This window comes from Polypterus senegalus, chromosome 13 (assembly GCF_016835505.1).
Source record: "Polypterus senegalus isolate Bchr_013 chromosome 13, ASM1683550v1, whole genome shotgun sequence".
Taxonomy (NCBI): domain Eukaryota; kingdom Metazoa; phylum Chordata; class Cladistia; order Polypteriformes; family Polypteridae; genus Polypterus; species Polypterus senegalus.
Window position 1 is genome coordinate 25,095,272 of NC_053166.1, and position 13,840 is coordinate 25,109,111.

Here is a 13,840-nt window from a genome sequence, read left to right on the forward strand (position 1 = left end):
CTCAAGTCCATGATGCCTGTTTTTGCCCAGGTCCCACTGTTTTCACACCACAGCCCAAAGATGTGCCTTGCAGGTTACTGGTTTGAGTTCACCTCAGTTCTGCATGTGATTCTAAGTGTGGGGTGTGCAAGAGTGTGCCTATGATGGACTGACACCTGCCATGCACCCAGTGCACCCTGAGCTGAATTAAGCGGGTGTGATAGTGTTATCATATGCCACCACAAATGGGCAATCATGGTGGATAGTTGGGATAGGCTCCAGCGTCTATAAAGGAAGTTTTCATATTTTATTGTTATTCAACATTTCGATCTCTTGTCATCAATAGGTGGGCCCACCATAATGACTCACCACAAGTTAGACCTTACAAATTGAGGTCATGTATACGTACAACGAATTGAAAGAGCAGAAAGTTGGTCTCCATTGGACTCATTCTGTGACTTATGGGTGCACCAGTGATGATTTAGGGGTATCATATTAAAGGAGGAGAGTACTGTGCTTATGAGATCAATATTGTGAAATTATTTGACCACTTTGCAGACATCTGTTTTCATTTTGAATTTGAAAAGTTTTTTTTTCTGTTGATCAGCATCAGAAAAGCCAAGTAAAATCCATTGTGATTCCATGTTGCATGACAATAAAATGTGAAAACTTCCAAGGCATTGACTGCTCCCGTGACCCTAAATTGAATTAAGCAGACTGAGAATGTTATGCCTGCTGTGATGGTGACTGGTAACATCCTGCCTTGCACCTGATTCTGGGATACGCTTTGCTCTGTAAACAGGGCCCTATCTGGGCTTAGGCTGTCCGGACAAGGGCCTAGGGCACCCTCTAGGGGTCAGGGCACATTACTGCAGTCCTCTGTAGAAATTCCTATTTTGATTTTGTTTAGAAATGTGTATGTTGTGTGCCTCAGCAGTGGGTGAACCGTCTACACTATGCACAACACTACACCAGTGCAGGCAGTTCGTCAGGCATCTTGTGCGATATGCGGCCTCCTCGCTACATGTGTAATGCACGGCATGTGAGACTGTGAAGCAGAGCCACTTCAACAGTTAGCCGATGCCTGGACAAGGAGTCAGATGTCACCCCCTGGTCTTCCCAAGAGATGTGCAGCCTGCCAGATGGGCACACAGCTGGCTCCCAGTCCCCTCCTCTTCTTCTTCAAGTGTGGCACCACAGGGTGAGTGTAGGCTGACATGGGTGCAGTCCAGACTCCAGTGAGTGACTGAATCTGGGCAGCTTCCTCCTGTCATTGTCACTGTCTGCTTGGCTTGCTCCTCTGGGCAGGAGGTACTAAGGACAGAGAGTTGGCCTGAGGAGAGGAGGTCTTGGAGGGAGGAGGACTGACACTGCTGTAAGGACACTGTGGCCACTACACCACCTGGGACACATACATTGCAGGGAGACATTAGTAGCATATTGTGTGGGTGTGTGTCTGTGCATGGTGGTGTGAAGGGGAGGCGGGCAGAGTTTCTTCTCTGGGGCACCAAACAGGTCAGAAACAGCCCCTGTCTGTAAGGACCCTGAGTTAAATCCAGCAGAACGTCATCGAGAGACAAGCACACCAAGGACCCTGAAAAGCAGACGTCTTACGCTGTGGAGCTGAAGGAGTGCTCCCTGAGTTTGGGTGACTATTCAGAGTTTTGAAGTACTGTGACGCCACTGTCACTCTGTAACAAGCTCAATACCCTGAGCCCATGTGCGCCCTTCATCCTGTGCATGACCTTCGCGTCTGGGCATTGGAGATTGGTGATGATCCGCTCCCAGCAGACCACCAGGATACAAAACCCTTTCCTACCTGTAGTCAAGATGAAGTAGCGCTCAGGTGACTCTGCGTTCTGTGACCAATTTTTTAACACACGGTCCTTTGGGTGACTGCAGCCCTGGCCATCAGCCAGTCTAAGTGCTGGCACTTCAGGTAGTGGGTCGAGTCAGGCCTAATAATGCCAGAATGGCTCCCTCTCTGCCTGAGAGTTTAATGGCTGTTATCTGGGATAAGCCATCTTAATTTTAAATTCACTTCTATAGATTTCGGAGCGGCCATTTTGTGAATATATGGGACCATGAATCTAAATTATATCGACACTTAGTTTCTTTTTACAAGAAACACTGAGGACTTGTCACAAAGTCAAATCACATGAGCAGGAGCAAGGAAATGCAAGTGTGGAAGCCAAACCTGAGGAGCAGCACGGTGTGAATGTGTTTTAAGGATTCTGTTTGCTTACAGTCACTGTAGTCATAATCTGGACAGCAGAACGTTGTAACAGTGCTACATGATTAATGTCATCGTAAATGTATTTTGTGTTGAGACCCGTTTTTTGTTGCATTACCCTGTTTACATGGTCTCTGTGTATGTAAATATGCTCCCCTGGAAAGAAAAGGGGATGGATAACACAGTGGAATCATGGTCCTTCATGATAACTGGTCCTGTCAATCCAATCACCTGCATCCGGTCATTTGCTATTTAAATGGAAGGACTGAAAGAAATAAAAACCAACATCCCTGTTCTGCCGGACCACCAATTCACTACAGAGACAGGAGAAAGCACCGATGCAAATCATTCACACCTTTGTCCACCTGACACTTTCAACGCCCGACCACAACATCTTTGCACCACAACAGACTATGCCGACGTACCGAGGATAAGCACGGTGAGACTGTTTCTTGTTGTTTGGGGAGAGGAGCAAGCCATCATTTTCACCCGTGTAATTTCCGTAGGACAATTCTTCCAGCTGAACCAGGTTTGCATAACATTTTCCGTTAAATCTTCTGGACTTTTATGTGCGTTTCGTGCTTTCTTATTGAGTTTGTGTTCAGTGTGGGGTCAAGGGAGGGTTTGTATTGTCTATTAACTTTATGTGGCACCTTTTCTTTTTATTCTTACTTTCCGCCGGACACTTTTGGGGTTGAATGTTATGTCGGGGTTGGTTGGGGTATGAGATATATATATATATATATATATATAGTTGTTCATTTCTTTTTTATTAATATATACTCACTTTATTATTTTACATATACTGTAGTTTGTTTTTCGGCATATTTTTCATCATCGATTGGGAGAAGTTTATTTGGAAGAAGTACAGCTTGTCAGGTCTAAGATCCTCAACTTGCCAGGCCACTGGTCTTGGTGGTGTAGCTGCCGGCTTTGGAGAGTGAGTCGGCCGTTACAATGTCACCATGAGCCTCAATAAAACCTTCTGATCTGTGATTAGAACAAAACATGTGCCCTTACCATAGGTGAAGTAGGCGACTTCTGCAGGCAGGCTGGCATTGCTGAGGTCATCGTTTTGCACGTACAAGTCCACGTAGAGCTGGGCCTCCGAGGCTTTCAGGAAGGCCATGAGTCGGGCGGTGAAAGAGGCCACGAAGATGGAGAGCATTCCAAAGTCTAGAACATTCCAGAGGTGCAGGACGTACTCTCGCGGTCCCTCTGCCCAGATCTCCTTACATTCAGACCAGATCATTCCTGTCACAAGAAAGAAGCCAATCACATGCTGTTTACCTGCTCATTGCCCCTCAACCAAAAAACAGAAAAACTTGCTATGTGACAGGCCTAAGTTTCACTGGACTCCATATTTGATAAGTGGTCTCCGCTGCACTGGTGACAATTCCAGACAGTGGTCCCTGAACTACTGGCGCTGCAATAGAGTCATCTACACACTATATATTGCACCGAGATGGGTCAGTGAAGTGCAGTCAAAATGGCCATTGAGGAGAGGGAGAGATCAGATGAACAATGAAACTGAGTCCAGGAGGCAGTGAAGCAAAATTTCCTTGGCAATGAACACAATAAGGCTGAGTGAAGCCCAGGTATTTGGAAAATAAGCAGAGGGAAAATTCCGATGTGAACTGGAGAGGAGTCTCTGAAATACTGTGAGACGTGCACTGTTGGTGTACGTGAAGTCAACAAGAACACAGGGAGCTCATTCAGGGCAGATTTTGTGCAAATGTTAGAATGTCTTTCTTCAAGGAAAAAACCCATAGACACATGGGGTAAATTACAATGTAATGTGAGGGAGAGTAGGACTTTAGGGACCCCCAGATGTCCAGTTGATGTTATTTAGGGCAGTCTGGGTGAATCAGACGGACGAGCTTGTTGAAATGAATGGTGTGTCACCATGATTTAGGAGTTATAGTGAACTCTAAGATGTCGACTTCCCGACAGTGTTCAGAAGCCATTAAGAACAAAATGTCAGGTTATATAGCGCCTTGATGTGTGGAGTCCAAGTCCAAGAAGGTTCTGCTTGACCTATATAACACACTGGTGAGGCCTCATCTGGAGTACTGTGTGCAGTTTGTGTCTCCAGGCTACAAAAAGGACATCGCAGAGCTAGAAAAGGTCCAGAGAAGAGCAGCTAGGCTGATTCCAGGGCTACAGGGGATGAATCATGAGGAAAGATTAAAAGAGCTGAGCCTTTACAGTTTAAGATAAGGAAATTAAGAGGTGAACTGACTGAAATGTTTAAAATCATGAAGGGACTCAGTCCAGTGGATCAAGACTGTTATTTTAAAATGAGTTCATCGAGAACACAGGGACACAGTTGGAAACTTGTTAAGAGTAAATTTCACACAAACATTAGGAAGATTTTCTTTACATAAAAAATGATAGAAACTTGGAATAAGCTACCGAGTAGTGTGGTAGACAGTAAGACGTTAGGGACTTTCAAAACTCGACTTGATGTTTTCTTGGAAGAAATCAGTGGATAGGACTGGCGAGCTTTGTTGGGCTGAATGGTCCGTTCTTGTCTAGAATGTTCTATTGTTCTAATGTTCTAATGATAACTGTTCTAAAATTCTATGTGCTATGGAGCTCAGTCATAGAGTGGCTTTTTAATTGGTACATTTTGCAAATGTGATCTACCCTGACAGATAGCAGCAATTCTTTCAAGTCAAAGTTGGCATCAAGGTTTACATACCAACACCTTAATGTCAGTAAATGTAAAGTAAAGTTTTACACATAGGAATTAAAAATGTGAGTTTTGAATACACAATGGACAGTCGGAAAATAGAGAGTACACCTTATGAAATAGAATTTAGGAATCAAGCTATCTCTCTAAGCTATCGACTTCCTGACAGTGTTCAGAAGCCATTAAGATGGCTAACAGAATGTCAGGTTATATAGCGCCTTGATGTGTGGAGTACAAGTCACAGGAGGTTCTGCTCAAGCTTTATAACACACTGGTGAGGCCTCATCTGGAGTCCTGTGTGCAGTTTTGGTTTTCAGACTACAAAAAAAACATAACAGCGCTAAAAAAGGTCCAGAGAAGAGCGACTCGGCTGATTCCAGGGCTACAGGGGTTGAATTATGAGGAAAGATTAAAAGAGCTGAGCCTTTACTGTTTAAGCAAAAGAAGATTAAGAGGTGACATGATTGAAGTGTTTAAAATTATGAAGGGAATTAGTCCAGTGGATCGAGACTGTGATTTTAAAATGAGTTCATTAAGAACACGGGGACACAGTTGGAAACTTATTAAGGGTAAATTTTGCTCAAACATTAGGAAGTTTTTATTTACACAAAGAACAATAGACATTTGGAAAAAGCAACCAAGTAGTGTGGTAGACAGTAAGACTTTAGGGACTTTCAAAACTCGACTTGATGTTTTCTTGGAAGAAATAAGTGGATAGGACTGGCGAGCTTTGTTGGGCTGAATGGCCTGTTCTCGTCCAGAGTGTTCTAATATTCTAACACATTTAAGAGCACGTCTGATCTTATCACTACAAACATCTTGAATTTATTAGCACCTGAAGCTAAGCATGTTTGAGCCTGGCCAGCACTTGGATGGGATGCCAACTAAGAAAAGCTTGGGTTACTACTGGAAGAGGGGCTTGCAAGGCCAGCAGGGGGAACTTACTCTGTGGTCTCTGTGTGGATTTCAATGTCCATGTGCAGTGATGGCAACACTGTGCTGTAAAAGTGAGATATAAAATCAAAGTCCTGACTCTCTGTGGTTCTAAAAGATCCCTGGGCATCCTTCATAAAGAGTAGGGTGCATCCTCATGTCCTGGCTAAATTGCCTATCATGACCTTGTCATTCAGGCAATTCATGTACTCATCCCCTCTTTCTAATCAGCTACTTATCTTTCACTGCCAAACAGCTAATGTGTGCCGAGCATACTGGTGCAGAATGGCTGCTGTTGCATCATGCAGGTGAATGCTGCACATTAATGGTGGTTGAAATGACTCCCTACTCACTGTGTAAAGTGCTTTGAGTAGTGAGAAAAGTACTATATAAATAGAAAGAATCATGATGACGATGATGATGATGATGATGATTATTATTATTTATTTATTTTTTTTTTATTAATTTTATAGGTGAGGCTGAACCCTGACAAACTCTAAATATTTGTTGTGTGTTCTTAAAATTTAGTATTTGAATAAGTAAGAATCCAAGGTCTTTGCTTTTCTTGTTTATTTTACTATATCAGTAGAATAAAGTTGCATATACCTCATACAATCTAAAATCCCTCTTAGAATGAATAAATCCACCTAAACCTTTACATTTACAAGACTGAGCTCAGGAGTGCGTAACAAGAATTAAACTGCTCCCTCTGCTGGATAAGGATGAAATTACACCTCCCTTCTCAGACTTCAGAAGAACCACTTCCAGACGAGCAGGAGAAGGAGACATGACGCAGCTCTTATTTACTTGTGTCTAAGACAAGCCCAACACTCTTCAGAGGAAATTTTAAATGAATAAGAATACTTGTAAAATAAAAAGATCAAGTGGCAATGTCATCAGCAAGTATTTAACTTTGGAATTTGGATTTTAAAAGACTAAAATAGAGGCTATAAAAAAGATGTGAAAAGCTGTGATCAATAGACAACTAAATTAACAAAAACCCTAGAGAAGCACAATTCAGTAGCTTAAAACATTTAAAAATATTTCAGTCAGCCTGAAAAAGGTTCATCTTGTGGTGATGTCGATACTCCCTACTCTCTTGTGGCAATGTGCTGTAGCAGTGCATGTTCCCAACCTCATCTTCTTCTTCCTGAACAGGAATATTAAAGTAGGATATACATTTGTCTATATGCCAATGTGTGCCTGATGAGACTCATGGTAGCCATTTAGCCATTTCAGATAAGGAAAGCAGAATTTTCAAGTTTGGGTATTTATACTCATATTATGATATAGTGATGGAGCTGAAGAGCGAACACGTGTTGCATGTTGATTAGAACATTCAAGTAGAAAATCAGCAGCACTCTGTTAGGGCACAAGGCAGGAACAATACCTGGGCAGGGCACACACACACACACCAGAGACAATTTAGGATCGCCAATGCACCTAACCTGCATGTCTGTGACTGTGGGAGGAAATCCACGCAGACACGGGGAGAACATGCAAACTCCATGTCACAGCGAACCCAGGTCTCCTAACTGTGAGGCAGCAGCGTTACCACTGCGCCACCGTGCCGCCCTTAGAATAGATCAATAGATAGAAAGGCAGTACTGTATATAATAGATAGATAGATAGATAGATAGATAGATAGATAGATAGATAGATAGATAGAAAGGCACTATATAATAGATAGATAGATAGATAGATAGATAGATAGATAGATAGATAGAAAGGCACTATATAATAGATAGATAGATAGATAGATAGATAGATAGATAGATAGATAGATAGATAGATAGATAGATAGAAAGGCACTATATAATAGATAGATAGATAGATAGATAGATAGATAGATAGATAGATAGATAGATAGAAAAGCACTATATAATAGATAGAAAGGCACTATATAATAGATAGATAGATAGATGTGATAGGCACTATATAATAAATAGATAGATGGACAGATTTCTTTAAATATTTCTACTTTAATGCAAATAAAAAACAATCTCAAATACTTTCTAAGTGGTTCATTCAGAGGGCAGTTGACTTGAATGCTAAACTTGCAGCTCTCCTTCATCATCTGGACAGGTCCTGCAGATGGCTGCTTCATTAACAGAAATAACTGGCACTCACCCAGCACCCACTTCATGATCAGCATCTCTGTCCACGAGAACTGGGTGGTCTTCACTCGGAAAATCTGCCTCGGATGGTCGGTGATGGTTTCATTGGGCAGGTTCTTCACTCCCTCAAATCGGTCTGAAGCATTCAGAACCAGAAGCCCCAAAAAGATAGTGAAGGAGACGGCATGGGCCACAAACTTCATGAAGGGGCTGCGAAGGATGAGTCCTAACTGAAAGGAAACAGAGGTTTGCTCACACATGCTCACTTTGATATTTGGCATTTAATAGAAATGGACTAAAGAAGACATCATTTACAAGTTTGAAAGTTTAATATTTTCAGTAAACTTCAAATCAATATTCTACAGTACAAAAATGAAGTTCACACTTAACAATGGCCATCCCTGAGTAATAATCCTTATAAAATCCTTCTACTTATGAATGAACTGAAATTCATAGAAGGATATAAGCATGATTAAGCTGAGATGCCAGCAGAAACGTCTGCTTGTCCACAAAAGAACACACTTTGATTCCCTGCCAGTGTGATGCCCCATTTAAAAGCACCAACCATGTAATGTCCATTGTAAAAGTTTTAATTCAAGTTTGCATGGCTTTATATAGTCATCTCTCCCAAGCTCTACACCTTGTGTCATAGTGGAGGTTAATGCAGCAAAGAAAACATTTCTCCATTACGACATTATTTCGAGGTCAGTCATGCTGCGGTCAGTGCTTTTTCATTGGGTCCCTCATCAAAGACGTGAGCCCTAGACTTCCACATAAGCCAAAGAAGTGACGGGCCGTTTGCTCACCTGCATTATAATCTCTTCCCACCATGATAAAGCTCACTAGGTTAGCATATCTTTTGCCCATACTGTCACAGAGTGGTAATAATCCATCATTCTGCTAATAATGGGTAAATACAGTCTGGGCCAGGGGTTTCATGGCCGACTGTTATAAGTGTTATTTCCTCATTTACTCAGCATATGTACAAGGAGGTACCCAAAAATTCCCAGACTTGGTCAATAGCACAGGAGTAGGGTGTAGTTATCGAATATGTCACAAAATATCATGTGCCTACAAGAGTGATAAATCAGTCCGCCGAGTGGCACCGTGCTGAGTTGATCGAGAGCATATGTCTGCTGTTTATTCTTCAATCATTCAGGTGACTTCACTGACATTTTTTTTCCAAGTCACCAGGACAGATTTTCAAGAGATGATGATGATGATTGTGTTTTTTGAAACTGATGGACTTGTTGATGAAGAGCTTGTTTCCCATGAGAAGACTCTTAATCGATCAAATTATAACGACTGCGGCAACATCTACAGGAAAAAGAAGTCTGGTAAAGTCGGACTCTCAAAACTGCGTTGTGCACCATGACAGCGCAGAGCGTATTGTCAAAGAGCGTTTGACCAAAATCAATGTAGCTGTTGCTACGAGCTCCCCATATTCAGCAGATCTCACTCCCTTTGACTTCCTTTTGTTCCTGAAATGAAAGTAGAGATTGAAAGAAAGAAGATTTGCAACCGTGTAAAAAAATAATGGAAAATGCCAGAGGCTCTACAGTAGATACAGCAACGAAAACGGAGTATGGGAAATGTTAGTAGGAAATGGAGAAGCGCGAAGTGTACAGCAGCCCAAAGAGAATTCTTTAAAAGTGACTTAAATGGAATTGCTGTCATTTTTATAAAGAAGGCTTATGTTTAACAATTCCGAAGATTTTTTTGGATCTCCCTTTGCAAATTTACTGCTCACCTATGTGTCCACAGTGAGATTGTGCCTTTGTTTTTACATTACTTAGTGTTAAAGGATATCCACGGTGTGATTCAAGTTGAGGTTATTTCTCATGATCATGGTATATATTAGTTTTCCACATTAAATTGCATTCTAAAGTTAAGCATTTCTAAAAAATTTTTTAAAAATAAGCAGACTGTTCTTATGGGAGGCGTGGTGGAGACCTGAATTTGCTTCCCGGGTCCTCCCTACATGGAGTTTGCATGTTCTCCCCGTGTCTGCATGAGTTTCTTCTGGGTGCTCCGGTTTCCTCCCACAGTCCAAAGACATGCAGGTTAGGTGCATTGGTGACCCTAAATTGTCCCTAGTGTGTGCTTGGTGTGCATGCCCTGGGGTGGGCTGGCGCCCTGCCTGGGGTTAGTTTCTTGCCTTGCACCCTGTGTTGGTTGGGGTTGGCTCCAGCAGACCCCCATCACCCTGTGTGAGGATATAGTGGGTTGGATAATGACTGACTGTTCTTGCGTTTTACAATGGAGCTAATGGGTACTAGATAGATAGATAGATAGATAGATAGATAGATAGATAGATAGATAGATAGATAGATAGATAGATAGATAGATACTTAGGATCCCAGCATAGAAAAAAAAACATTAAAATGTATCGAATATGTCAATTTTTCAAACCAAAAATGTTAGGGAGTATCGATCTGTATCATGAAATTGCACACATATTGCAAAACAGCATGTTCATGTTATTTAAAGAAGGAAAAAATAAAGCAAAGCACATCTGTGAGATTGAGGCATTTTAAAATGGCACCAGCTGTACACTTCCATCACTGCTGGTCTTCCTCCACAGCACCCTTCAAAAATTCAACGGTTTTTGGCCCGCCAGGCTGAGTATCCACTTACACACGGGACACTGCCATATTTCAGATTTATTTGTGGATGTTGCAATAAACTCACAACTCAATCCAAAGCAAAACTGGTATTTTTACACAACCAATAGCATCTTGTTTTAAATAAATTGTTAAGTTTCCATGTTGTCTGCTTTCTTTCATTAGTTAAATATGTGATTTACACAAGCATATGCCAAGGCGAGCAGCGTGGACCCGTTGAATAAACTGTCAAAGATCCCACCTACTGTATGTCACACCACCTCCAGTGAAAGGGTCATTACCATTTGAAGAGTTGAGTTTCAGGCCTTTTATATGATGTATGACTGTCTGTGATTGGTCAGCTGCCCTACGTGTCACAGCTGGGAGTTAAAGGCGGGACATTTATTGCTCATTTGACAGCTCACGTTTACACATTGTGAGACTGCCCATGAAATGTTCGGCTGATGTGCAATACGATTTGAACTTTTTACTAGTGAAAGGTCTTCCTCTTCAAAACAAGGAAACATACAGTTGAGGGCGTCCTAGAAAAGTACTAAAGATAAGAAATATGAAGACCATGAGTCACAGTTTTGACTCTACTGAGAACAACGCGTTTACTGAAGGACTCGATGCTATGCTTGATTTGTAAGTGCTGCTAAGTTTAACTTTAAACCGTGTGCATTTTTCACTGTTCAAGCGTCATGGATTCAATGAGCACACCCAAACTCTATTTGCTGCACGGTGCTCTTCCAGTTTTAACGTCGTTGTGTACCTGCTCGAAGTTTTCACATGAAGAGCCCTTTGATCGAATGTTATTGGCTGTGTAAATCTTTATGGCACAATGTATTTGTATCTGGCTGCGTCCTGCTGTTGCTCCCAGGTTTTATTGTGGACCCCCTTTTCCTCATTTGCAAATCGAATATCCCTGAATTACACTGCAAGACCTTTCACTGGGGATTACTCTTCGATCAAATGCATTTATATAGTGTCCTGCTGCTCACTGCAGTTTCATATGGCGACCCCTGATCAAATGTCTCTCTAGCAAATCTCGTAAGCTTTCATGGGGAAGCGCTCTTTAGTCTGATGTCACTGAATCACGCCACGTCATACCACACCACTACTTATGGTTTCACATGCTCTCTTAAAAATCCCATTTTTTAAATTGCACTTGTGAAAGATCAGCCCGAGCCAGACAGACACACAGACTCACAAGTCCAAGGACACCCATGTTTATTGTTCATCTGCACACAACACAGTGCCCAAATTCCCAACAATGCTCTCTGTCTTTTCTTCTTTTTTTCTCCCACAAGCTCTGTCTTCTTCCTCCTGCCTCTGGCTCCTCGAATGGAGTGAGGCAGCCTCTATTATACTGCACCTGGAAGTACTCCAGACTGCAGACCAAGGCTCTGGATCTGTCTGTGGCCCCGATGCAACCCAGGGGGGCTGCCCTCTCATGTCCCAGGGAGGTACTGCTGTTGACATGTCCTCTCCTCCAGTCCTTTCCTCAAAAGGATATCCCGGCAAGGACCCCAGCCGTCTGTCACACACTTTATTGTTCCTTACTGGGTTGTGTGGCTCCTCATAGAACTATTACTTGACAAAGCATCATTTCATTCTGTAAAAAATGTTTGCTATAGATTACCTAGCAGGACACTAACAGATCTGGACTTAGCCTGTGGCATTGCATGTATGAAGTCCTCTTAAAATCCTGAGCCATTGGCATTTCACGAATCTGTTACCATCTACAGTATTCATGATCATCTACTGTATGGAGCCTGTTACAGATCTATACAAACAAACATTCTTTCTAGAACCTTCATGTGATGGGTCTTTTGGGAATCAAAAATGGTTCCCCTATGGCATCACTCTGAAGAACCACTCTGGCACCTTTATTCTTAGGAGTGTATGGCTGGCTACCTTGCAGCACACTAACAGATGAAGGAAACCAGGACTTGGACTGTGTTACTTTATGCAGCAAGAGTCCTTTGAAACTCAGGAGCCATTGGTATCTCACAGATCTACAATCTGTAATCCCCAGCTCTGCCACTGTATTTTGAGACTACGGCTCTTCACACCACAAACGCTCACCATCTTGTCATGATCATTTACTCTATGGAGCCTGTTAATAAAGGTTCCTTCTGGAACTTTCATGTCGAAGGGTCATTTGGGAAACAAAAATCGTTCCCCTGTGGAACCGTTCTGACGAACCACTCTGGTACCTTTATTTTTAAGAATGTGGGGAACTCCCCCTGCCCATCTCTGTCAACCGGATGTCATTTTATCATAGCGACGTGTTGTGAGTACACGAGTTAAAAAAGCCATTTCAGCTAGCACCTTATTCACGGTATAATCTCCCCTTCCATCGCAGGGAAAGGCAATGACGTGTGATATGAATCAAATGCGGCGTTTGGGGGTGGCAAGTGTGGCAACCGTCCCACGGCCTCGTGCCTAATGGGGGTCTCACTATTGAGGTCCACGTGTCCAATTCAAGCGGACTTGTCAAGTTATATTCTCCATTATATACATATATATATACAGTATTTGAGATGCTTCTAAGAGGAACCCTTTAAAAATCCCTCTTCAGGGTCAAATTCTGTACTTGTAAGTCTTTGAAAACATTCCATAGTCCACCTTCATCACCCAAAAAGGGTCGCCAGTATAATCCCTTCCTCCCTGGGTATAGCCCATTAGTCGATGGGTTGGCTTCCCCTATCTATAGAAAAAGACATTGCATCCAGATTAGACTACAAAGATGTTATCATCGACTTTTCCAATCAGAAGGCAAGAAAAGTGGATTTTCGTCTCTGAACCTGGAAACCGGTAGGAGATTTCATGTCGATACCTCTACGTTAATTTCACACTTCCTGTCGAAACACTGAAACTCACATTTGATTTGTAGGCCATAAACATGTCCAAATATTAATGCATGAAAACATGATAACCGGCTGACATGACATCAACGTGAGTTATGACTTTGACATCCTGCATATCGAGACTCAAAGTATACTTCGGTACTTTTCTAGAAGTGGCCCTACTAATTTCCACATGACACCTCATCACATTTTGCACTGTCATAGTATTGTCATGAATTATGAATTGCAATTTTTTAATAGATTATATCATTATATTTTGATAAAGTCCACATGTTATCTTGCAAAACATTTAGCTGAATACTGTAATGAGAAAATCTGGTGTATTTCAACATTATTTTTTATTAAATTCACGCACAAGTTACTACAGTCCACACATACCAGTAACAGCATTTGATGTAACTGGCCCC

The 13,840-nt window shown here is 42.0% G+C and overlaps 1 protein-coding gene across 1 annotated transcript in view; it reads right to left on the reverse strand.

The window, feature by feature from the left end:
• LOC120543076 (short transient receptor potential channel 7) overlaps positions 1–13,840 on the reverse strand; it is a 265,401-nt gene that overhangs the window by 62,576 nt on the left and 188,985 nt on the right. Inside the window, exons 5-6 of the mRNA XM_039775927.1 lie at positions 7,971–8,187; positions 3,233–3,466 (exon numbers count right to left, since the gene is read on the reverse strand). Coding sequence (XP_039631861.1) covers positions 3,233–3,466; positions 7,971–8,187 — 451 coding nt within the window. The remainder of the gene's footprint in view (positions 1–3,232; positions 3,467–7,970; positions 8,188–13,840) is intronic.